The sequence below is a fragment of the Trichechus manatus genome, unplaced genomic scaffold (assembly GCF_000243295.1).
Source record: "Trichechus manatus latirostris isolate Lorelei unplaced genomic scaffold, TriManLat1.0 scaffold00008, whole genome shotgun sequence".
Classification (NCBI taxonomy): domain Eukaryota; kingdom Metazoa; phylum Chordata; class Mammalia; order Sirenia; family Trichechidae; genus Trichechus; species Trichechus manatus.
The window spans coordinates 5672949-5697514 of NW_004443944.1; the positions used below are offsets into that span (position 1 = coordinate 5672949).

At 43.5% G+C, this 24566-nt stretch overlaps 1 protein-coding gene across 1 annotated transcript in view; it reads right to left on the minus strand.

The window, feature by feature from the left end:
• Positions 1-24566, minus strand: part of VAPB (VAMP associated protein B and C) — a 74789-nt gene that overhangs the window by 12717 nt on the left and 37506 nt on the right. Inside the window, exon 2 of the mRNA XM_004370208.2 lies at positions 14093-14245. Within this exon, the coding sequence (XP_004370265.1) occupies positions 14093-14245 (153 nt within the window). The remainder of the gene's footprint in view (positions 1-14092; positions 14246-24566) is intronic.

Sequence of the window (24566 nt, forward strand, 5' to 3'; positions counted from 1 at the left end):
AAGAGGACGTGGAACCAGGGATATCACTGTTGGTGTCAGATGGATCCTGGCTGAAAGCAGAGAATACCAGAAAGATGTTTACCTGTGTTTTACTGACTATGCAAAGTCATTAGATTGTGTGAATCATAACAAATTATGGATAACACTTTGAAGAATGGGAATTCCAGAATACTTAATTGTATTCATAAAGAACCTGTAAATAGATCAAGAGGCAGTCATTTAAACAGAACAAGGGGATACTGCGTGGTTTAAAGTCAGGAAAGGTGTGTGTCAGGGTTGTATCCTTTAACCACACTTATTTAATCTGTATGCTGAGCAAATAATCTGAGAAGCTGGCCTGTATTATGAAGAACGTGGCATCAGGACTGGAGGAAGACTCATAAACAACCTGCAGCAAGCAGATAACGCCAACTTGCCTGCTGAAAGTGAAGAGGACTTGAATCATTTACTGATGAAGATCAAAGACTACAGCCTTCAGTATGGATTATACTTCAACTTAAAGAAAACAAAAATCCTCACAACTGGACCAATAAGCAACATCACGATAAACAGAGAAAAGACTGAAGTTGTCAAGGATTTCATTTTTCTTGGACCCACAATCAACAGCCATGGAAGCAGCAATCAAGAAATCAAAGGATGCATTGCAACAGACAAACGTGCTGCAAAAGACCTCTTTAAAGCGTTCAAAAGTGGCGGGACCAAGATGACGGAGTAGTCAGATGCTTCCAGTGGTCCCTCTTACAACAAAGACCCCAAAAAACAAGTGAATCAATTATACATGACAATCTAGGAGCCCTGAACATAAAAGGCAAAGTTGAGGAATCAGACTGAGTGGCAGGAGGAGGGAGAGACAGTTCAGAAGCAGTGAGGAGTTGCCAAACCTGACCTGGCAGGAGCCGGCACCCTGCTGGCCAGATCAGCTGTCATGTGCGGTGAGGCAAGTAGTGGCTTTCGGGTTGCGTTTTCTACGTCAGGAGAGACCAAGGCGCGGAGAGCCTGCTCAGGTCTCCAGAGCCAGTGAAAAGCAGTGCTCAATTGGCAAAAGATAAGTACAAGCGTTTAACCTACCACACGGATCAAAAAACACCCTGTTTGGGAAGAACCTCTCTCCCCAAGAACCTGCTCCCTCCTCGCTCTGCATCAGGTCCTGGGCCAGCTTCAGCGACTGCCCTGTCCCCTGGGTGGAAGTAGGACCCATCACAGACCCCGAGCCATTCTCCCAGCCTTGGAGAGGGAACAAATTAACAAACAGGAAAAAATAATCTGCTAGCTCCCCTAAGCTGGGAACTCAGGGCAGGCACAGCTCTTTTGCCTAGGCACAGGCATAAGAGGTCCACAGACTTTGAATGCCTTTCACCCCTGCATAGACCTGTGTGGGACCAATTCAACAGTGTAGGCCCTCATTACCACAGTAACACAGGGTATATACCTGAAGCCTAACTTCACTGTATCAGCTATATGGTGGAATAACAGATTTGTGACATTTGATACCACTCTGCCCATTAAGCAGGGTCCTCACCTACCCACATCAGGGGCCTGAGGACTGGTGGCTCCACCTGTGCTACCCAGCCACCTGCGACAGGGGTCCAAGAATAAGTGGTGCCTCCCAGTCTTTACCGACAACAGCAGTGGGTGCCCACAGTCCAGCTGCAAAACCCACTCACCTATGCGCTTTCCTCCCAGACACTCAAGGGCAGCCATCAGCCCCCTGCCTTGCTCAGCACGTGACCCCCTACTGCAGCCAGATACCTGTGCCTACTCCAATCACCCCTGCCCATCTAGCACTGTAGGTGAGAGTCTGCACCACACACTTGGTGACCGAACACCTGGACACCTGAGCTGAATCCATACAAGAAAAGTAAACAGACTCCTGGGCTCACATACCTAGTAACAGATCTAACCACCTGGTGACAAGACGTTACAGCTTCAAAGTCACAAATAATCAAACCAGCTCACATGAGCAGCTTATTTGGGCATATCAAAACAAAACAAAAAAAGAAGCTAGGACACAGTAAGCAAACATAAAATAAATACAGTAACTTACTGATGGCTCTGAGACAACAGTCAATATCAAATCACATAAAGAGGCAGACCATGATGGCTTCAGCAAGCTCCCAAAACAAAGAATGAAGAAATTTTCTGGAAGAGAACTTCTTGGAATTACCGGAGATAGAATACAAAAGATTAACATACAGAACTCTTCAAGAGATCAGGAAGATCAGGCAAAATGCAGAACAAGCCAAAGAACACAGAGACAAAGCAAGAGAGGAACTTAAGAATATTACAGAAGAGCACAATGACAAATTTAACAGACTACAAGAATCCACAGAGAGATAGCAAACAGAAATCTAGAAGATTAACAATAAAATTTCAGAATTAGACAACTCAACAGAAAGTCACAGGAGCAGAATTGAGGTAATGGAGGTCAGAATTAGTGAGGCAGAAGATAAAACACTTGACACCAACTTATTTGAGGAAAAATCAGATAAAAGAATTTTTAAAAATGAAGAAACTCTAAGAATTATGTGGGACTCTATCAAGAGGAATAACCTATGAGTGACTGGAGTACCAGAACAGGGTGGGGGATAACAGAAAATACAGAATTGTTGAAGATCTGTTGGCAGAAAACTTCCCTGGTATCGTGAAAGATGAGAAAATCTATCCAAGATGCTCATCGAGCCCCACACAAGGTACATCTCAAAAGAAAGTCACCAAGACATATTATAATCAAACTTGCCAAAACCAAAAACAAAGAATTTTAAGAGCAGCTACGGATAAACGAAAAATCATCTACAAAGGAGAGTCAATAAGACTAAGGTCGGGCTACTCAGCAGAAACCATCCAGGCAAGAAGGCAATGGGATGACAAAGCCTTGAAGGAAAAAAATTGCCAGCCAAGAATTATGTCTCTCAAATATGATGGCGAAATTAGAGCATTTCCAGATAAACGGAAGTCTGGGGAATTTGCAGAAACCAAACCAAAATTACAAGAAATACTAAAGGGAGTCCTCCGGTTAGAAAATCAATTAACATCAGATTACAGCCCAAGTCTAGAATAGAGGACAGAGCAACCAGATATCAACCCAGATAGGGAAGTCACAAAAATAAATCAAAGCTAAAACTCTGAAAAGAGAGAAACAGAAATGTCAATATGTAAAAGATGACAACGTGAAAACAAAAAAGAGGAACTAAAAAACGTAGTCATAGATCTTTCATATGGAGAGAAGTCAAGGCAATATAAAGAAATAAAAGACTGGTATAAACTTAGAAAAATAGGGGTAAATATTAAGGTAACCACAGAGGAAACTAACAATCCTACACATCAAAAGACAAAAGAAAAACATAAAGACTCAGTGAATACAAAATCAACAACACTGAAAAAGATGAAAAGAAAATACAAGAAGAAAAAAGCCTCAGCACAGAAAATTAAGTGGAATAAAGTGTTCAAAAGCAAAGATGTCACCTTGAAGACCAAGGTGTGCCTGACCCAAGCCATGGTGCTTTCAATCGCCTCATATGCATGCAAAAGCTGGACAATGAATAAGACCAAAGAACTGATGTCTTTGAATTATGATGGTGGTGAAGAATACTAAATATACCATGGACTGCCAAAAGAATGAACAAATCTGTCTTGAAGTAGTACAGCCAGAATGTTCCTTAGAAGCAAGGATGGTGAGACTACGTCTCACATACTTTGGACATGGTATCAGAAGGGATCAGTCCCTGGAGAAGGACATCATGCTTGGTAAAGTAGAGGGTCAGCGAAAAAGAGGAAGACCCTCAATGAGATGGATTGACACAGCAGCTGCAACAATGGGCTCAAGCATAACAATAACTGTGAGGATGGCACAGGACCAGGCAGTGTTTCGTTCTGTTGTAAACAGGATCACTATGAGTTGGAACCTACTCAACAGCACCTAACAACAACAGCAGAGAGAACAAAAGATTATTTAAAAGCACTACTTAGGCCACTATACACTGGGAATTTTGAAGCCCTGGTGGTGCAGTAGTTAAGAGCTCAGCTGCTAACCAAAAGGTTGGCAGTTCGAATCTACCAGTGGGTCCTTGGAAACCCTATGGGGCAGTTCTACTGTCCTATAGGGTTGCTATGAGTCAAATCAATGGCAATGGGTTTGGGTATTTTTGTTTAGTGCAACTATGTACCAGGTAGCATAGAAGGCACACTGTTGTTGGCTCTTCTGTTTACTCCTCACCACAATCCATCAAAGTCCCATATCGCCATGTTCTAGATGCAAGACAAGGGCTTAGCAAGGCTACGAGGCCTCACTTCGGTCCGTGGCCAGAAGAGTAGACACGAGACCAGGGCTCCAAGCTGGCTCTGACTCCAGGCTTTAGACTAGTACACCAGGTTCTGCATTCACCATTCGCAAACCCCGAGGCTTCCCCTTCAGGTCGCCGTGAAGTCAAAGCGAAGTTCACAGTACCACTAAGGGGTTGTCTGCCTTCTCACGGGGCTGACACTTGCACTGACAGGGCAAAAGCGACACGGTGGTACTGCTGGAGCCCTAGTGCAGATGGAAGCGCGGCTCCGAAGGGCGCTGGTCGCCACTGCATTCTTCACCACCACACACTCAGTTAAAAGAAAAGCCAATTTCACTTATGAATTTCCTTGATGAAGCAACAAGAATAAATTTTACTAAATTTGAACTCTGAGAACAGATCTTTTACCGCTATGTGATGAAATGGGAAGTGCACACAAAGCACTCAGCAACTGTCTGGGGAAAGCACCTGCGCAGCTGTTTGGGTTGTGAACTCAACTAGGCGCTTCTTCATGTGACACCACGTTTACTTGAAAGAACGACAATGGTCGTTCAGACCTGGGTATATGGCAGATATTTCCTTGAAAATGAACAAAGTAAGCCTGTCACTTCAGGGAAAACAGCTGACAGTATTGTTGTCAGTGATAAAATCCAAGCTTCCAAGCAAAAATTAGAATTTTAGGGAACATATCTGCCACCAAGAGCTTGACAGTTTCTCAAATACTTGAAGACTCATCCGATGAGATCAGCGGGAAGAGTAATGAATACGATTGTCTGATGTTGTATAATGAAATGTGTCAACATTTGGGAGATCTGCATAAAACTCAGTGAACTAACAGTTTCCAAAGGACTCAGACAAGATATTACAACATCATGCATGGGTAAAAAATCCAAGTGCAGTATAGATCAATGTATTTTAATGAAACAAAGTTCAAAAATTCACTGATGTGGCTTCAAATTCCACACTGTACTAACCTTTTATGAAATTACTCCTTGTCAAGTTTTGGCGTAGTATCAAAGAATAATATCCATAATTATCTGAGAAGGCTATTAAACAATCCCTTTCCCTTTTCCAACCACAATATCTGTTGTGAAACCAGTTTTTCTTCATGTATTTTCAGCAAAACAACAGAGCAAATGCAAAAGCAGATATGTGACTCCAAGCCTGTTTTCTATTACACCAGACATTGAAGAGATCTGCAGACAATGTCAAACAATGCCAGTCTTCTCATTAATTTTCTTTTTGAAAATAGCTATTTTTTCATTAGAAATGTTATTTATGCTACCATGTAACTGATGTATTATTGTTATTGTTAAATATTTCTCACTTTAAAGTCCAATACGACGAACACTGATGCAACTCACAGACAAAAAGTTCTTCAGGTCTTCAATCTTTAAGAGTGGGAAGGGGTCCTGAGACCCAAAAGTTTGGTCCCTTGCAGGAGGAAAATAATCTGGTTTAATAATTCAAGTGATGGCTTTGGCAGCTTTGTGGAGTACCCCTATCAGGAGAATCCGCATTTTGAAAGGGAAAGGAGCGTAATACAAGCCAAGTCCTGCATTTACAGCATGCATCCTGGCCTGGGTGGAGACAGACGTGTGCACACACACACGCATACACAGAAGGCCTGGGGTTCCCTGCGTTCCTCTTATCAAATGACCTTGGCAACTGCTTGTTCTGCCCCTAAAGACAGCCCTGTCTGAGACCCACCGCCACACTCGGCCCTCACAGATGTCACCAGCCTAGAGCACCGCACCTGCCATGTCACCACCACATAAACGTGGAAGAACCACGAGGAGGTGTCGTGTACCTTCAGCAGGGGAGGCAGCACCGCCCTTTCTGGCGGTCTGGTGAAGCAGGCACGCAAGCACACAGGCAGGAGGTGCTGGCCGTGGCCAATCACAGCAGGAGGAAGTGCGGACAGCTGGGGCAGCGCAGAGCAGAGGACTGTGAAACAGAAATACCAATGCCCACAGGCCATTTAAAAACTGAACTAAGGATGGATATCGTGGCCTGCTCGTCAACTTTCAGCTCAGGGGGTCCCTAAGGTGGGTGCTCAGCCTCTCCCCCACTGCAACAACTCTCCTACCGCCTTGAGCAGGAAGTCAGAAAAGAAGGTGTTTGCCGCCCTGCTGCCGGTTCTCCTTGGCTTTGGGGCTCCAAAATCGGCGAGCAAGAGTGACAAGGTCCGATCGCCAACTAGGCGCTGTGAAACTTGTAAACCTCAGTGTATCTCAGTATCCACGTCCTGCTTGACCCAGCCCCTAAATCACGTCCAAGTTTGCATTTCTCACCTACTATCATCTTCTCATGCTGAATTCAATCTGCTGCACCCTATTAGCTGAAACTTTATGAGAACGTAACAGAATAAACGCCGTTAACTGTTTGTCCTTTCAGCTCCATACATGCACACTGTGGCAGAAATTACATACTTTTTTCCATGACAGGCTATAAATGAGCTTCCCATTAACTTAATTTATTTTCCTTGAATACCAGAGACACTGATGATAAAATCCTCTTAAGTGAACCATCTATCCTCCTTTCAAAATGCATCTGCTGATATCACAGACGCCTGTTGCCAGGAGATGGCCTGGAGCCAGGGTCACTACTCCCAGCAACTCTGTGACGCAAGTCCGCAGGCTGGAGTCGGCACAAGGGGAGCAGGGCTGTTATGGAAAGAGTCTTGGGGCCAAAACAATGGCTCAGCATGACCACAGTTTCTTCAAAAGAGAAGAAATGAAGAATAGATGCTACTTCACACCCATCCACACACACACTCTCTCCCTCTCTCCTCAGAGGGATGACAACTTGATTAAATATAGCATAAAAGCTTCCTCCAAGAACCCAACCAAGTCACAGATCATTTTCATCTGCATCGTAATGGTAACATATCCGATGAATAAAAGTCTAACAAGCACTATGGCACACGCTTTATTTTTTATTGTCTGAATCTCACCTTCAAAATGGCTCTTCTCGCTTACAGCCCCATCATCTCAGCTCAGGTCCCACTGACATCCATCTAGATCTCTCCCAATGAGGAGACCTTCCCACTTCCTCCCAGTCTCTCTCCCACCCAAGCTACCCTGCAGAACCCCTAGAGCTCCATAAATTTAATCTCCCCTGACACCCCACTCATCATCACACTAATGCTCAGATCAAAAACCTCCCACAAAACCACCACCACCACGACCATTTTCCCAAGTACAAGCACTGAATTCAGCTCGCCACAGTCCTAGTATCCCACAGGCCTCCCTTCGGGTCCAGAGCACACACTGCGGCTGCCACACACCCCGTCCCACGGCCCCACACCCAGCGATGCTCTCTGTCATTACCAAAGTCTCCACTCATCACATCCCTTTTGATTTTCTCCTCTTCATTCACACACAGCTCAACGCATCTTCCCCCTTATGGGGCTAGTCCTTAATATGAACTGTAGGGGTGCTTCTCAAGCATCAGCAGGTATCAGAATCATCTCAGGGCTTGTGAATACAGACTGCTGGATCCCAAGCCCAGAATTTCCAGTCCAGGAGGTGTCAGGTGGGGCTGAGAATCTGCATTTCTAAACTGTTCCCAGGTGCTGCTGATGCTGCTGGTCCGGACCGCACCTGGAAAACCAGTGCTGCAACGCCCTTCCTGCACAGGGTGCTCTAGGCTGGAGCCGCTCGGGTGACGTGTGCAGCTCCTGCCAGAAGGCTTCTTGTTTCTGCCACCTTATGTGATCGGCACATATGGCTGACACAAGACCCCCATGCTCCTTGCCCACCACTCCACCCACACATTCGCCTTCCCTTCCCAGTTAGGCTAAGGCCAGGACCTCATGTTTTAATGTCTCACCTGCTGGGCAGTAATCTGCATTTTTCCACTGGCTGACCAGTTTGTGCATTCTTCCCTCCCAACATTAAAAAAATCAAAAACGAAACCGATTGCCAGAGAATCACTTCCGACTCATAGCGACCCTACCAGACGGAGTAGAACTGCCCGGTAGGATTTCGAAGGCTGTAATCTTTACAGAAGGAGACTGCCATGTCTTTCACCCTTGGAGCGGCCGGTGGGGTCAAACTGCTGACCCTTCAGTTCGTAGCCAAGCGCTTAACCACTGCGCCACCAAGGCTCCTTTTAACATCCCAAAGCACTCCTGAATCTGCTTCCTCGAGAAACCCCCTTGGGGTGGCCCAAGGAGGGGAAAGAGCTTCCTTTAACCCTCCACCAGCTGCTTTCTCCTCTGGCCCACCTGCCCAGAGCCACTCACCACCCTGCCCCACCCATGGTTAAGAGAAGCCTTCCATCTTCTCGTTACCACGTCTCCTCTCATTACCTCTTCCATTAATACACCTTTCAGATCAAAAGATGGTTCTCAACAAACTGCATTTACAGTGGAATCACACACTTCCCCACTCTCTGAAACTGATCAGAAACACTAGTATCAATGCCAACCAGAGCTCCCGGTCAGCTTACGAGAGCCAGTGACACCATGAGGAGGTGACAGCATTCTAGCCTAATGCAGAGAAGTCTGGCTTTTTATTTTTAGTTAGACTGTGAATGCTTTTCGTGAGTGGGTTTATTATTTCCTTTAGGATTCTCAAAATGCTGCAAACATTACTAATTTTCTGGCCCTCTACCTACTCAGGGACCCACGGCTGAACCGCAAGTCTAGCAGGTAAATTATCATTTCTATCGACTTATAAACAAGTGAGCCTTGGGCTGTCTGTGTTCTCTGTGGGCTTTTCTAGTTTGGTGTCGTCCGTCTGTGATGACAACCTCCTCGAGGTCTGCTTCACTGATGTGTGCTGAGACAAGGACATGTGGCACAGTGAGGTCTCAACTCCAGCCACTGGGAGGATGAGAAGTGTTACCTACAGTCACAGACAAACAGCAGGGCTCACTCACCCTTTTTTTATAAACAGCACTTTTGATACGTTTGTCAAAAACCCAACATACTTTCCTGTCCCTTCTAACACTTGATAATGGAATAGGACATCATCTTTTCCTGATCCTCTCACGCAGTGATTACGAACACCCATTATATACACGACGTACAAGTCATGTCTCGAGACTGATCAACTGAAATATGAGAACGGTCTGCCTGATGCTGAAGTAACTCACATCCCACTGTTACTTCTCAGCACTCTCTCATACCTGCCTTCTGTGGCACTGCCACCCAGGCTATATATGCTGTCACCTCTGCTGTTTCTGAGGTGGCCACCTCTCACAGCCCTTTCCCTTCATTCTGCTCTGTGATGGGCTAGAAACCAGAGCAGTGTCGATGCTGTGTTAACAACAGGCCAAATAAAACAGGAGTAAATAGGATGGGAGGCCAGATCGGAAGCTCTCATGAGTTAAGTGTACCAATACTCAAGGAATTGTAATGAATGAAAAGAAAATCCACTTTGGCTGCTCTAAAATTTTGCTTAATTTTTGCTTCTAAGTTGAGTTGGAGAGACTTGAAGTAGGCTTCCGCTAAGTGAGGTGTACTAAATGTACTTGATGAGTCCTCTTGGTCATGGTATTTGAAAATGGAACAATCAATTGTGTCATCCTCTTAGAAAGTGAAACAGGATTCTTCTTAACAAACCTAAATACTACAGTAAACTTAAAAAAAATCTTAAAAGAACAATTAAGCTGAATTTTTGTTGGTAATATCCTTTTTAAAAAAAAAAAAAACAGAATCTCATCTGGTGAAAAAGATTAAAGACATCTGTTAAGCATGAATGTGAGTTGTTCTTATCTGAGAGTAGTAAACCTGGATCATGAAAACCATTTATAAAAAGGTCTTATCAGACGCTTCCGAAGTGAATGATCAAACGAAGAACGCTACTGTAAAGAAGCCCCACGTGTAGTTTCCACTCTCAGCACCTGACGGCACATGACTTTTCAGTCTAAGGGCCCAGCGCCTCACTCTCCGTGCTCATCACCCAAAGCTCGAGCTGGCACCCGCGCCCACAAAGCGGCTCCACTGAACTGAGTCAGCAAAATCTTAAAAAGATTAATTAGCAATTGCAATACTACCTAATCACATTGACTGACCAATGTTTCCATCCAAGAAGAGTTGCAGACACTCGTCTATCCTTAGGGTTTTAATGGAAGAACTTTATGCTTTCGGTGTGACTGAAATAGGTGCTGAGAAGGGCTGTATGTCAGGAATGAATATTGCTCCTTACTTCTTCGAATTTCAGTTTAAAATACAGATTCAGACAGTAGGAGATTTGTCTGTATTTGTTTTTAATCCACTTTCAATTCCCTGGATACACTCAGGAAAGTGTATCTGGGACCGAAATACTGGTATCTTTGATGACTCTTTCCAATGCCTCCCCTTAAACACACACACACACACACACACATTTTGCATTTCTAATTTGCCTGGTGCACAGGCAACCAATGTGCATAACTGAACTGCAAATGGAAGCATGCTTGCTACTTTAGTGAAATTAGAATTCAGTGAAGGTTATAAAAATATTAAACTTAATATCATATTACAGGAAGCGTAAGTATTTTTGATGGGCCCATAATTTTACCACTTCACCTGCTGTATCCGCTGGCAAACATGGTTTAGAATATTAATGGAAAACTCCCTCATTATTAAACTGCAGTATTAAAAAAAAAAAAAATTCACAACCACTAACAGCTTACCACAAAGACATTTTCAGAAATTATCTACCTTAAAGATATTTTCCCCCCATACAGTTCAGAAAATAGATTTAATTTTGTAGAGTTAGAACAAATGGGGAGACCCCCCACCGCTGCAAACAATTCATTAATTCAAAAAGTTCTATTTTCCTTGCATTTAAAATCTCAGGGGGGAAAAATTCAATCTCCTCTTCTCCAATCTCCATTTAAGTGTTCCTATTTTGCTGAGGTCCAGATTTGAATAATTCAAAACCATCTCCAGTAGATGGTGTGTATCAAGGATCAAGAGGCCAAAACCATGGCATTCTGGGCCAATTAATGCAAACAGAAAGCGCCCTGCACCCCATTGCCCACTGTGCTGCCTCGCCCAGTGGGCACGCACCCCAGGAAGGGCTCCTGTAGGAAAGAGATGAGACGAGCACCGATCTGAAGAACAAAGAAAGGGACTCAAATCACCAGCCCTGACGACCAGATTCCAAACCACCCTCTGGGAAAGACCACACGTTTTAATCTGCTGAGAGAAAAAAGGTGAGGCGATGCCTACGTCAAACCGTTACTTTACCACCTGAATTTATAAAATGCAGGTTTGTTTTTCTTTCTTAACGACCTAATAAGTGGTCTGGCATCTCCTGAAGAAAAGGACGTGATGGTCAAGGGCCTGGACCCTTAAAGCCTGACGTGAGGTCCCTGGAATATGAGGCTAATCTGAAAGCTGAGAAGAGCTTCACGGGGTATGTCATAAAGACATCTGACTCCCTCCATCACTACCCGGATGTGTGTGCCTTCAGAACCTCAGGCGCTATGGCCAGCTCCACGGGCAGACATCATCATCACCATCTCACCAAGGCGTCTCCCCGCAGCAGCACTCAGAGGACCCCTGGGAGAGGGCACTGCTTCTTACCCCAAGTATGGCTGTCTAGTACCCAGTGCAGGGGTCCCTCCTGTACATACAAATGCAGCAACAGGTACAACCTCCTTTTCCACGTGTGAGCCAGCCTGGAGCTGCAATACATCTGGCTTCACCCAGGTTCACCTCGCCCACTGAGATCAGAACACACCAACTGAAAACACAGGAGAGTCCTCCTTCCTCGTGTGCACACACAGCCTGCTCTAGGAGGAAGGCCGTGGACGCATGGACATTTCACTAATCTACCACTCTTGTCCCCGAACACGTTACATTTTGCGCGAGATGGGACTCTGCGTTTTATTTTGTAAGTGTGGCCACCCCCAACACTGCTGAGGCGGTTTAGTGTCACCAGATCAGGAGCAGCAGGAGCCCTGGTGGCGCAGTGGTTAAGAGCTTGGCTGCTAACCAAAAGGCTGGCAGTTCAAATCCACCAGCTGCTCCTCAGAAACCCTATAGGGCAGTTCTACTTGATTCCGTCAAGCCGATCCCAGGTTTTTTGGTTGGATCGGGAGCCAAGACACTTACTTCAAATACTAGCACTGCCACTGACCACTCATGTGACCCGGGCAGATCACACCCACTCTCTGTACTTTAGTGTCAGATCTGCAAAGGGAAGGTCACCACCACAAAATGTTCATCTTCATCACGCAGGTCATCAAAAATCAAAACAAATGCTCAGGGCTAGTTATTACTCTTTTGAAAAGCCCCACGATGGGGGAGGGGACAGTTTTTTCTGGAAGAGACACACACATATGTATTTATACTTCATACTGGAACGCACGCCCAGCCTGTACAGCTGCCTACTGAGACGATTCTATTCAGAAAGCCATATTTGCTAGGAAGTAATAGGTAATTTTCACCTACTGACAATCTTGCTTAAATTTGATGTGGGAAGGAAATCGAGAGGAAAAAAGAAGTAGATAGAAGAGGGGAATAAAAGGTTTCAGCTGCCCTCGATTTAAACAGAAAACCTTAAACCATAAGCACCCGGGCAACATGGAAACGCCCACCTTCTGGGCCTTTCCTCGCTCCAGTTCAAGGGGCTTCAGTTCCGAAAGACAAGTCATATCTTGGCTCTGTCACCTGCTGGCTTCCTGACCCTATGACCATCGGTCTCCTCCTTAGTAAGATGGAGGGAACAAGGCATCCGTAGCAGGATGGGAGAAACTGTGTAATGCGTACAGTGTCCAGCACACAGGAGACCCTGAACAAACACAGACCCCCAGGCTCCTGGCTCCTCCCGGGTAATAACCTGACTCACAGGGAGAGCTGGCATGGGTGCCACAATGAGAGAGACGGGCAGACGCAGGCGATGAGAGTTTGCAGAAATGGTCGGATAATGAAACACCTTCTATTTTTCCAAAGAGGTGAATCATTTTCTTTTAGGTGTCAAATGAATAGCCAAATGTACCACAATCAAAATCTATCATGGAAAAAACCAGGTAGGCACTCACTTCGAATCAGGAGTAGCTTCTAATGATGCAGAAAGCTTCCGTGACACCGAGTAACCTAGATTTAAAGGATAAATGCACCCCCAGAGTGCCTCCCGAAACACAGAAGGCATTCTTGCTTCCAGAAGTCCTAACAAGCTAAAAGTTCAGTCCATTTCTAAAACACATTTCAACTCCAACCCATCACTTATATTCCCTTAATTCTGAAATCCAATTCTCAATTTGGGCACTTTACCAGCATCTTTTCAAAAGTTGAACTTTGGAAAATATATGCACTCCAAGACAAAAGGGGGGAAGAAACCATCAGACATGCACACAACTTACACCCTTGAATATATTCCAATTTCCTCAGCCCTCATCTCCCTGAGCTTTTCACAATCAGTAAAGTGCAGTTACCAATCATTGGAAGTGACATGAGCTTAATGTCAGAAATCATTTAGCTTAAATAAGAAAATAACTCCATTTAGTTTTCTCCCACAAAGTAAAATTAAGTTTGTTTAGCCCTTTTTTATTTATTGCCAAAGGGTAGATTTAATTTCAAGGGAGTGAAAACCAAACTCATTCTACAGTCAAGTCTAAAGTTACCCTTTTAATTCTGCTCTAACTGCAGAGGCACAAAGGCTGGCAGCATTAAACCAAAGAGGCATTAACTGTGGACAGACAAAGGTGAGCGGGACCCACTAAGCTTTTGAATCAGGGGCCAGGGTGCTTGGGTGGGGGGAGGCTACCGTCTTATTTTGCTACACTGCACATACAAGCTTTCAGAAAACCCACTGCTTCTAGGGGGCCTTCTTTAACCCGCCCTGCTGGCCTCCAGGCCCAGGACTTACCAGATACATTAATGGATGCCCCCGCGTCAATGATCCCACTGTTGGGCCTCACGCAGTACCTACGTGGCGCCGTGGTCTTCACTTTAAAACACACATTTCGGTCTGTCGGGTTGCCAAGCTTTAGGTTGGTGGTGACAACATCGGTGAAAGGGCCTGCAGAATGAGACAGAGAAGGACTGAGGATCTCGTGAAGAAGGTCTGGAAGCTGGGCCCGTTTCCGGTCTGGGCTGGGAGAGACATGGAACGCGGTTAAGGGAAGAGTGAAGACCGGGAGGTATCTCAGTGACAGGTCAGTGGATGGGCCACGAGCTGAGGTGAGCACATGGACAGTAACCGAGGCAGTTACCATGCTCTCGGCACACCACCAGGCACCTAGAGAGTGTCCCAGCATGCAGATGCTCACTGAAACCTCACAACTCTGTTAACACTGCTGCTTCACAGATGAGAAAACTGAGGCTCAGCCAAGACCAGTTAATTATCTGTCCAAGTTTTCACTACTTAGTCAGTGGTAGGTAGAATTTGAACCCAGGCAGCCTGAATCCAAGGTCGGACCTCCATAACGGCAAGATGAAATCTAACAGGGTGAAAAGGAGCAGACTTGGGCCAAAAAAAGATTACGAAGTACCGAGTGTGCCAAGAGTAGGAGATACAAAGAAAGACTTGGGGATGTTAAAACGTCTAAGCTCAGAAACCCCCAACCATGTAGTGTAGCTGCCAGAAAAGTTAACATCAGCGTAGCAGACAGCAGGGGTCCTGTTGGGCAGCCCATATCTGAAAGGTCACATTCAGTCTTAACCACCCAGGCTACTGGTAAGATGGAAACAAAGCTCGGGACCCTTAGGATATTTTTTTTTTAATTATTATTATTTATTTCATTTTCGACTTTATTAGATTTTTTTAATTAAAGAGTAACACATGCTTCTTAAAACAAACGAAACAATGAAAGATGTATAAAAAAAGTTAATAATTTTTCTCTTGTCCCCTGAGGTAACTAATATTAAAAATACGGGAGGAATATCGTAATTGCTGTCAATAAGCGGTACACCTGTAAAAAGCTGACTTGGCAAAAGTTGTGTGACAAATATTATCTACAAAAATGACCCAAAAAACGAGAGTAGCCACTGAAGTTGCTTATGTACAACCAAAAACCTCCTGGGATTTGGTTTCTTGGTTTGGAGGTAAAGGGTCATGGTTTCATGGGACATCCCAGTCAATTGGCCTAGTAACTTGTTTAGCGCTTCTGTTCTACCTCCTAATCCACCGCGCAGCGTCTGGGGTCTTAAAGCTTGCCAAGTGGCCATCCAAGGCACAACAACTGGTCTCTATTCACCTGGAGCAAAAGAGGAAGAAGAAAGAGAGTTGGGAATAGGAGAAGGAAATGGAATGTGCGGTTAATTGCCTCCATGAACAATTGACTCCTCTGCCATAAGGCCAGAAGAACTGGATGATGCCCGGCTACCATTACTGAACGTTTTGATCAAGGATTCCACAAAAGAATCTTTGATCTAAAGGGGGAAAATACGGGACAGAATTTCAAATTCTCATGGATTCAAGACTTCCTGAAGCCATGAAGGTTGGATGAACCCCTGAAACTACTGCCCTGAGATAATTTTTAAACCTTAAACCAAAAATATCCCCTAAAGTTGTCTTAAGACCAAATAATAGTTTAGCTTAACTAGTAAAAAATGTCTTCCCTGAGCATTACACTCTTTTAAAAATTATCTGTATGGGATCAAACTGACATTAGCAACTCGAAATATCAGATAGGAACCTTAGGGGGCAGTGAGCTTATGTCAGTGGGTGAGGAACAACTCAAGAAAAGGACGGTGAGAATGGCTGCACAACTTGAAGAATGTAATCAGTGTCACTAAATTGTACATGTAGAAACTGTTGAATTGGTATACATCTCGCTGTGTATAATCTCAGCAACCATCACTCATCTGTCAATTTGTCATACTGTGGTGGTACGAATCTAGGAAAATTGGGAGTCGTCAAAAATGAAATGGACCACATAAAGATAGATATCTCAGGTACTGGTCAGCTGAAATGGACTGCTACTGGCCATCCTGAATCAGACAATCATATGGTCTACTATGCCGACAATAACAAACTGAAGAGGAATGGCATCACATGCATCACCAAAAATAATATTTCAAGATCCATCCTGATGTACAATGCTGTCAGTGATAGGATAATATCTACACACCTACAAGGAAAACCAGTTAATATGACTATTATTCCAATTTACACACCAACCACTAATGTCAAAGATGAAGAAACTGAAGATTTTTACCAACTTCTGAAATAAAACATGCACTCAAGATGCATTGATAATTACCAGCGAATGGAATGTGAAAGCTTGAAACAAGGAAGAAGGACCGGTAGTTGGAAAATATGGCCTTGGTGATAAAAAACAACGCCAGAGATCACATGACAGAATTTTGCAACATTAATAACATATTCACTGCAAATACCTCTTTTCAACAACATACAACGGCTGGACCTCGCTAGATGGAATACACAGGAATCAAAACGACATCTGTGGAACAAGACAATGGAAAAGCTCAATGTCATCACTCAGAACAAGGCCAGGAGCTGACTACGGAACAGACCATCAACTGCTTATATGCAAGTTTCAAGTTGAAACTGTAGAAAATTAAAATTAAAAGTCCATGAGAGCTAAAATACGACCCTGAATATATCCCACCTGAATTTGGAGACCATCTCAAGAACAGATTTGATGCACTGAACACTAATGACAAAGACCAGACAAGCTGTGGGATGACATCAAGGACATCATACATGAAGAAAAAGCAAGAGGTCATTAAAAAGACAGGAAAGAAAGACCAAAATACATGTCAGAAGTGACTCAGAAACTTGCTCTTTAATGTAGAGTAGCTAAAGCAAATGGATAAAATAATGAAGTAAAAAGTTAAATGGAAGGTTTCAAAGGGTAGCTCGAGAAGACAAAGTAAAGTATTATAATGAAATGTGCAAAGACCTGGAGTTAGAAAACCAAAAGGGAAGAATATGCTTGGCATTTCTCAAGCTGAAAGAACGAGTTGTGGGATGATATAAAAATCCGTTGCTATCGAGCCAATTCCAACTCATAGCACCCCACAGGACAGCGTGGAACTAAACCATAGAGTTTCCAAGGAGCAGCCAGTGAATTCAAACTGCCAACCTTTTGGTTAGCAGCCACAGCACTTAACCAATGGGCCACCAGGACTCCAGGATGATATAAAGGATATCATAAAAAATTACTAGCAAAACTAAAAACATTCCCGAGGCCAACTCTTCAGACAAAGATTAGATTGGACTATGGGACATAAAATGATACTTGTGAAGAGTGTGCTTCATAGCTCAAGTAGATACATGAGACTAAATGGGCAGCTCCTATCCAGGGCAAGATGAGAAGGCAGAGAAGGAAAGAAGCTGGTTGAAGGGACACAGGAAATCTGAGGTGGAAAGGAGGAATGTGCTGTCACAGTACAGGGAGAGCAACAAGGGTCACATAACAATGTATGTATAAATTTTTGTATGAGAGACTAACTTGAATTGTAAACTTTCACTTAAAGCACAAGAAAAAAAATTACTAGCTAGATAGAAGACAAATGTTAATTTTGGTGAAGGCAAAGGCAATACACAATATGGGAGGATGTCAGCACAACATGACCAAGGCAAAGGAAGACACTGAGAGGGAAGAGAGAATAAAAGGCAACTAAGATAATTACTAGAAACCCTGGGCATAGGGGTTAAGAGCTACAGCTGCTAAACAAAAGGTCAGCAGTTCGAATCCCCCAGGTGTTCCTTGGAAATCCTATGGGGAGTTCTACTCGTCCGACAGGGTTGCTATGAGTTGGAAGCAACTTGATGGCAACGGGTTTGGTTTTTTTGGGTAAGGTAATTACTATTTGTCTTAGTCATCTAGTGTTGCTGTAACAGAAGTACCACAAGGGGATGGGTTTAACAAAGACAAATTAATTTCTTCACAGTAAAGTATGCTAAAACTCCAAATTCAGGGTGTCAGCTCCAGGGGAAGGCTTTCTCTCTCTGTCAGCCTTCTCATCAATGTTTCCCCGGACTAGGAGCTTCTCTGCACAGGGACCCCAGATCCAAAGGACACGCTCTGCTCCTGGCACTGCTTTCTTGGTGGTATGAGGGCCCCCTGTCTCTCTGCTCACTCCTCTCTTTTATATCTCAAGAGATTGCCTCAGGACACAATCCAATCCAACTGCCACCCATCCTCCCTCATTAATATCATAGAGGCAGGATTTACAACATATAGGAAAATCACACAATACCAGGAATCATGGCCCAGCCAAATTGATACACACATTTTTGGGGGACATAATTCAATCCATGACACTATAACATACACAATTCTGCAACAATAGTATTAACAAACAATAATTTACAAATAAATACATAGGTAGATACTAAAGAGGTATGGGAAGGTATAAGAGAGCACACCCGCCTGCAGATGTAGGTTTGGTTGTAGATATTTCTACATACATAATTGTAGGTGCTGCATGTATATTAATATAGAGCATACACAGGGCACAGTCACCAAAACTTCTTAGCCATAAGCAAACACCTTGCAAGACGAAATTCCTAGGCTTGAAGGCGAAGGACCATAGACTCGGGGGACATCTACATCAATGGGTACAACATAGTTCATAAAGACAATGTTCTACATCTTACTTTGGTGAGTAGCATCTGGGGTCTTAAAAGGTTGTGAGTGGCCATCTAAGATACAGCTACTGGTTTCTTCCCATTCAGAGCAAAGGAAGTAAAGAAAACAAAGACTCAAGAGAGCAGTTAGCCCAAAGGACTAGTGGATGACACAAACCACAGCCTACACGACCCCAAGACCAGAAGAACTAACTGATGCCCAGCTACCACTACCAACCTCTCTGACTGGGATCACAACAGAGGGTTCCGGACAGAGCAAGAGAAAAATGTAGAACAAAAAAATCACACGCACAAGAAAGACCAGACTTACTGGTCTAACAAAGACTGGAGAAACCTCTGAGACTATGGCCCTAAGACACCTTCTGAACTGGAACTGAAGCCACTCCTGGAGACCCTTTCAGCCAAACAATAGGCAGGCCCATAAAATAAACCATAACAACCAAGAGGAACATGTTTCTTACAACAATCAATTATATAAGATCAAAAGGAAAACATCTGCCCAAAAGGAAAGATAAGAAGGCAGGAAGGGGTAGAAAATCCACACAAAAGGAAATGGGGAACCTAGGGCAGGAATGAGGAGAGTGCTAACACATTGTGGGGAATATGATCAATATCATGGAACACTTTATGTACAAACTATCAAATGGGAAAATAATATGCTCCATAAACTTTCACCTAAAGCAATTTAAAAATTTAAAACAAAAAAACCAAAGGTGAGAATGTAAGGGAGCAGGAGAACTAATTAACAGAAATGGAACAACCAGAATGGAAACATTGAGAATATTCACACACTGTGAAGAAAGTAAACAATGTCACTGAACAACCTGTGCAGAAATTGTTGAATGGGAACCTAAACTGCTGTGTAAACCTTCACTGAAAACACAGTTATCAGTTAAAAAAAAGATATACATGAAGAAAGCAAAAAGTCATTAAAAAGAAAAAAAAGACCAAAATGGATGTCAAAAAGACTCTGAAACTTGCTCCTGAACAGAGAGTAGCTGAAGCAAAAGGAAGAAATGAAGAAGTAAAAGAGGTGAATAGAAGATTTCAAGAGCAGCTCAAGAAGATAAAGTATTATAATCAAATGTGCAAACACTTGGAGTTAGAAAGCTGAAAGGGAGGAACACGATCAGCATTTCTCAAGCTGAAAGACCTGAACAAAAAACTGAAGCCCCGAGTTGCAATACTGAAGTATTCCATGGGCAAAATATTGAACAACACAGGAAGCATCAAAAGAAGATGGAAGGAATACACAGAGCCACTGTAACAAAGAACTGGTTGACGTTCAACCATTTCAAAAAGTACCATATGATTAAGAACTGATGGTACTGAAGGAAGAAGTCCAAGCTGCACTGAAGGCACTGGCCAAAAACAAGTCTCCAAGAATTGATGGAATACCAATTGAGGTGTTTCAACAAACAGATGCAGCGGTGGAGGTGCTCACTCATCTATGTCAAGATATTTGGAAAAGAGGTACCTGGCCAACCAACTTGAAGAGATTCATATTTGTGCCCATTCCAAAGAAAGGTGATCCAACAGAATGTGAAAATTATCAAACAATATCACAAATATCACACACAAGCAAAATTTTGCTAAAGATAATTCAAAAATGGTTGCAGTAGTACACCGACAGGGAACTGCCAGAAGTCAAGCTGGATTCAGAAGAGGATGTGGAATGAGGGACATTGTTGCTGATGTCGGATGGATCCCGGCTGAAAGCAGAGAATACCAGAAAGATGTTTACCTGTGTTTTATTGACTATACAAAAACATTTGACTGTGAGGACCATAAGAAATTATGGATAACACTGCAAAGAATGGGAATTCCAGAACACTTAGTTGTGTTCATGAGAAGCCTATACAAAAGACAAAGAGGCGGCCTCTGAACAGAACAAGAGGATACATACACCAGGGTTTAAAGTCAGGAAAGTGTGCATCAGGGTTGTATCCTTTCACCATCCTTATTCAATATGTATGCTGAGCAAATAATCTGAGAAGCTGGACTATATGAAGAAGTATGCAGCATCAGGACTGGCGGAAGACGCATTAACAACCTGCGATGTGTAGATGACACAACCTTGCTTGCTGAAGACAAAGAGGATTTGAAGCACTTACTGATGAAGATCAAAGACCACAGCCTTCAGTGTGGATTACACCTCAACATAAAGAAAACAAAATTCCTCACAACTGGACCAATAAGCAGTACCGTGATAAATGGAGAAAAGACTGATGTTGTCAAAGATTTCATTTTACTTGGATCCACAATCAACGTCCATGGAAACAACAGTCAAGAAACCAAATGATGTATTGCATTGGGCAAATCTGCTGCAAAAGACCTCTTTCAAATCTTAAAAAGCAAAGATGTCACTTTAAGGACTAAGGTGCGCCTGAGCCAAGCCATGTTATTTTCAATGACCTCATATGCATGTGAGAACTGGACAACAAATAAGAAAGACTGAAGAAGCATTGATGCCTTTGAATTACAGTGTTGGCAAAGAATACCAAATATAATATGGACTGCCAAAAGAACAAACAAATCTGTCTTGGAAGAAACAGAGCCAGAATTTCCTTAAAAGCAAGGATGGCAAGACTACGTCTCACATACTTTGTACATGTTATCCAGAGGGAACAGTTCCCGGAGAAGATCATGCTTGTTAGAGGGTCAGTGAAAAAGAGGAAGACCCTCAACAAGATGGACTGACCCGGTGGCTGCAACAATGGGCTCAAACACAGCAACGACTGTGAGGATGGCACAGGAGCATTCTGTTGTACATAGGGTCTCTGTGAGTCAAAACCAAGTAGATGGCACCTGACAACAACATTCTCAACACCAACAAAATAAAATTTTAAAAATATATCAGAGGGAGCTCTTTCCACATAGTCTATACTTATACAAACAATACATACATACATGGAGGGGGTGGGATCACACTATTCACATCACTTATCCAAACAACACATACATCCATGCGGGTGGGATAGGATAATACTATTCACATCACCTACACTTACCCAAAAAACACATACATACATGGGAAGGGTGGGACCATACTATTCACATCACCTGGACACTTGCTTTTTTTCATTTGCCAATCTACCATGGACCCGTGACCACAGGTTTATTGAGGACTAAGGTGGAAGGGAGATGAGAAGGGCTGAACTAGAAGACCTCTAGGTCCTTATCAACCTGTTTTCCGTGTCCACACTTAGCACGAGAATCAGTTCTACCTGGCGACTCCTCTGGGTGAGCTCTTTACTCATGTCTCTAAGTGTACAAGGAGGGAGGAGACGAGGACAGGGAGGCTTGTGTGCACTCATGGTTACAAAGTAAGAAACACAGAATATTGGTTCATCTGCCCCCAGTCTAAGAAGACCTAACAAAGACACTCAAGTTGGTGCTTTGAAGCATTTTCAATGAAACTCTACGCTCCTGAGGACATGGACTGTACCTCCTCCACCTCTGTATTCCCGGCACTGTGTGATCTAGCAGAGGCCTCAGTAGATCTAGTCTCCAAGAAGAAAGCTACCTTGTGCACTGTCTCTGGCCAAGTTAAAACTGCAGGCCGGTTTCTCTCCTCTAGAGGTGCTCAGGGTATGAAAAAAATCAATCTGATACGGGCTTAACTATAAATTAAGAAATCAATAATAGTGGAAAGGAAGAACGACAAATCAAATAAACTACAGCCAGTTCTGCTATAAGGCTCATTTTGAAACTGCAAATTTGTTCCAGTGTGATTGATGCGCATATCAGAGGGACAATCTGAGAATCAAACAAACTTTGCATTTCCTTATACACAATTCTGTCTGCAAGAAACGCTGGGTGAACACAGAAAACTGAACCTGCTGAACTTGTTGCCGTTAGGTGCCATCAAGTTAGCTCCCACTCACAGTGACCGTATGGACAACAGAACAAAACATTGCCCGGCCCGGCACCATTCTCACAATCGTTACGTTTGAGCCCACTGCTGCAGCCACTGTGTATTCACTGTGTCAATCCATCTCACTGAGGAGACCCTCATTGAGGGTCTTCCTCTTTTTCGCCGACCCTCAACTTTACCAAGCATGATGTCCCTCTCCAGGGACTGGGCCCTCCTGATAACATGTCCAAAGTACTTGAAGCGAAGTCTAACCACTTTCGCCTCCCAGGGGCACTCTGGCTGCATTTCTAACAGGACAGATCTGTTCGTTCTTCTGACATGCCAAAGTATACTCAATATTCTTCACCAATACCACATTTCAAAGGCATCAACTCTTCTTCAGTCTTCCTTATTCACTGTCCAGCTCTCTCATGCATATGCTGTTGTTAGGTGCTGTCTAGTCACTTCTGACTCATAGCAACCCTATGTACAACAGAATGAAACATTGGCCAGTCCTGTGCCATCCTCACAATCATTTCTATGCTTGAGCCCATTGTTGCAGCCTGTTATCAATCCATCTCGTTGAGGGTCGTCTTCTTTTTCATTGGCCCTCTATTTTATCGAGCATGATGTCCTTCTCCAAGGATGGATGACTCCTGGTAACATGTTGAAAGAATGTGAGACAGAGTCTCGCCATGCTTGCTTCTAAGGAGCATTCTGGCTGTACTTCTTCCAAGACAGATTTGTTCATTCTTTTGGCCGTCTCTGGTATATTCAATATTCTTCGCCAACATCATAATTTAAAGGTGTCAATTCTTCTCCAGTCTTCCTTATTCATTATCCAGCTTTTGCATGCATATGAAATGACTGAAAACATCATAGCTTCGGTCAGGCACACCTTAATCTTCAAGGTGACATCTTTGCTTTTGAACACTTTAAAGAGGTCTTTTGCAGCAGATTTGCCCAATGCAATGCATTGTTTCATTTCTTGACTGCTTCTTCCATGGGTGTTGATTGTGGACCCAAGTAAAATGAAATCCCTGACAATGTCAATCTTTTCTCAGTTTATCACGATGTTGCTTATCGGTCCAGTTGTGAAGATTTTTGCTTTATGTTGTGGTGTAATCCATACTGAAGGCTGTAGTCTTTGATCTTCATAAGAAAGTGCTTCAAGTCCTCTTCACTTTCAGCAAGCAAAGTTGTGTCATCTGCATATCACAGGTTGTCGATGAGTCTTCCTCCAATCCTGATTCTGTGTTCTTCTTCATAGAGTCCAGCTTCTCAGATTATTTGCTCAGCATACAGACTGAATAAGTATGGTGAAAGGATACAACCCTGACCCACATCCTTCGACTTTAAACCAGGCAGTATCCCCTTGTTCTGCTGGAACGACAGCCTCTTGGTCTATGTACAGGTTCCTCATGAGCACAAGTAAGTGTTCTGGAATTCCCATTCTTTGCAGTGTTATCCATAATTTGTTATGATCCACACAGTTGAATGCCTTTGCACAGTCAATAAAACACAGGTAAATATCTTTCTGGTATTCTCTGCTTTCAGCCAGGATCCATCTGACATCAGCAATGATATCCCTCGTTCCACATCCTCTTCTGAATCCAGCTGGAATTTCTGGCAGTTCCCTGTTGATGTATTACTACAGCCACTTTTTCAGAAAAATTTTATTTGTGTATGACATTAACGATATTGTTAGACAATTTCTGCATTCAGTTAGATCACCCTTCTTTGGAATAGGCATAAACATGGATCTCTTCCAGTTGACTGGCTAGGTAGCTGTCTTCCAAATTTCTTAGCATAGACATGTGGGCATTTCCAGCATTGCATCCATTGTTGAAAGATCTCAGTTGGTATTCCATCAATTCCTGGAGCCTTATTTTTCGCCAATGCCTTCAGTGCAGGTTGGACCAC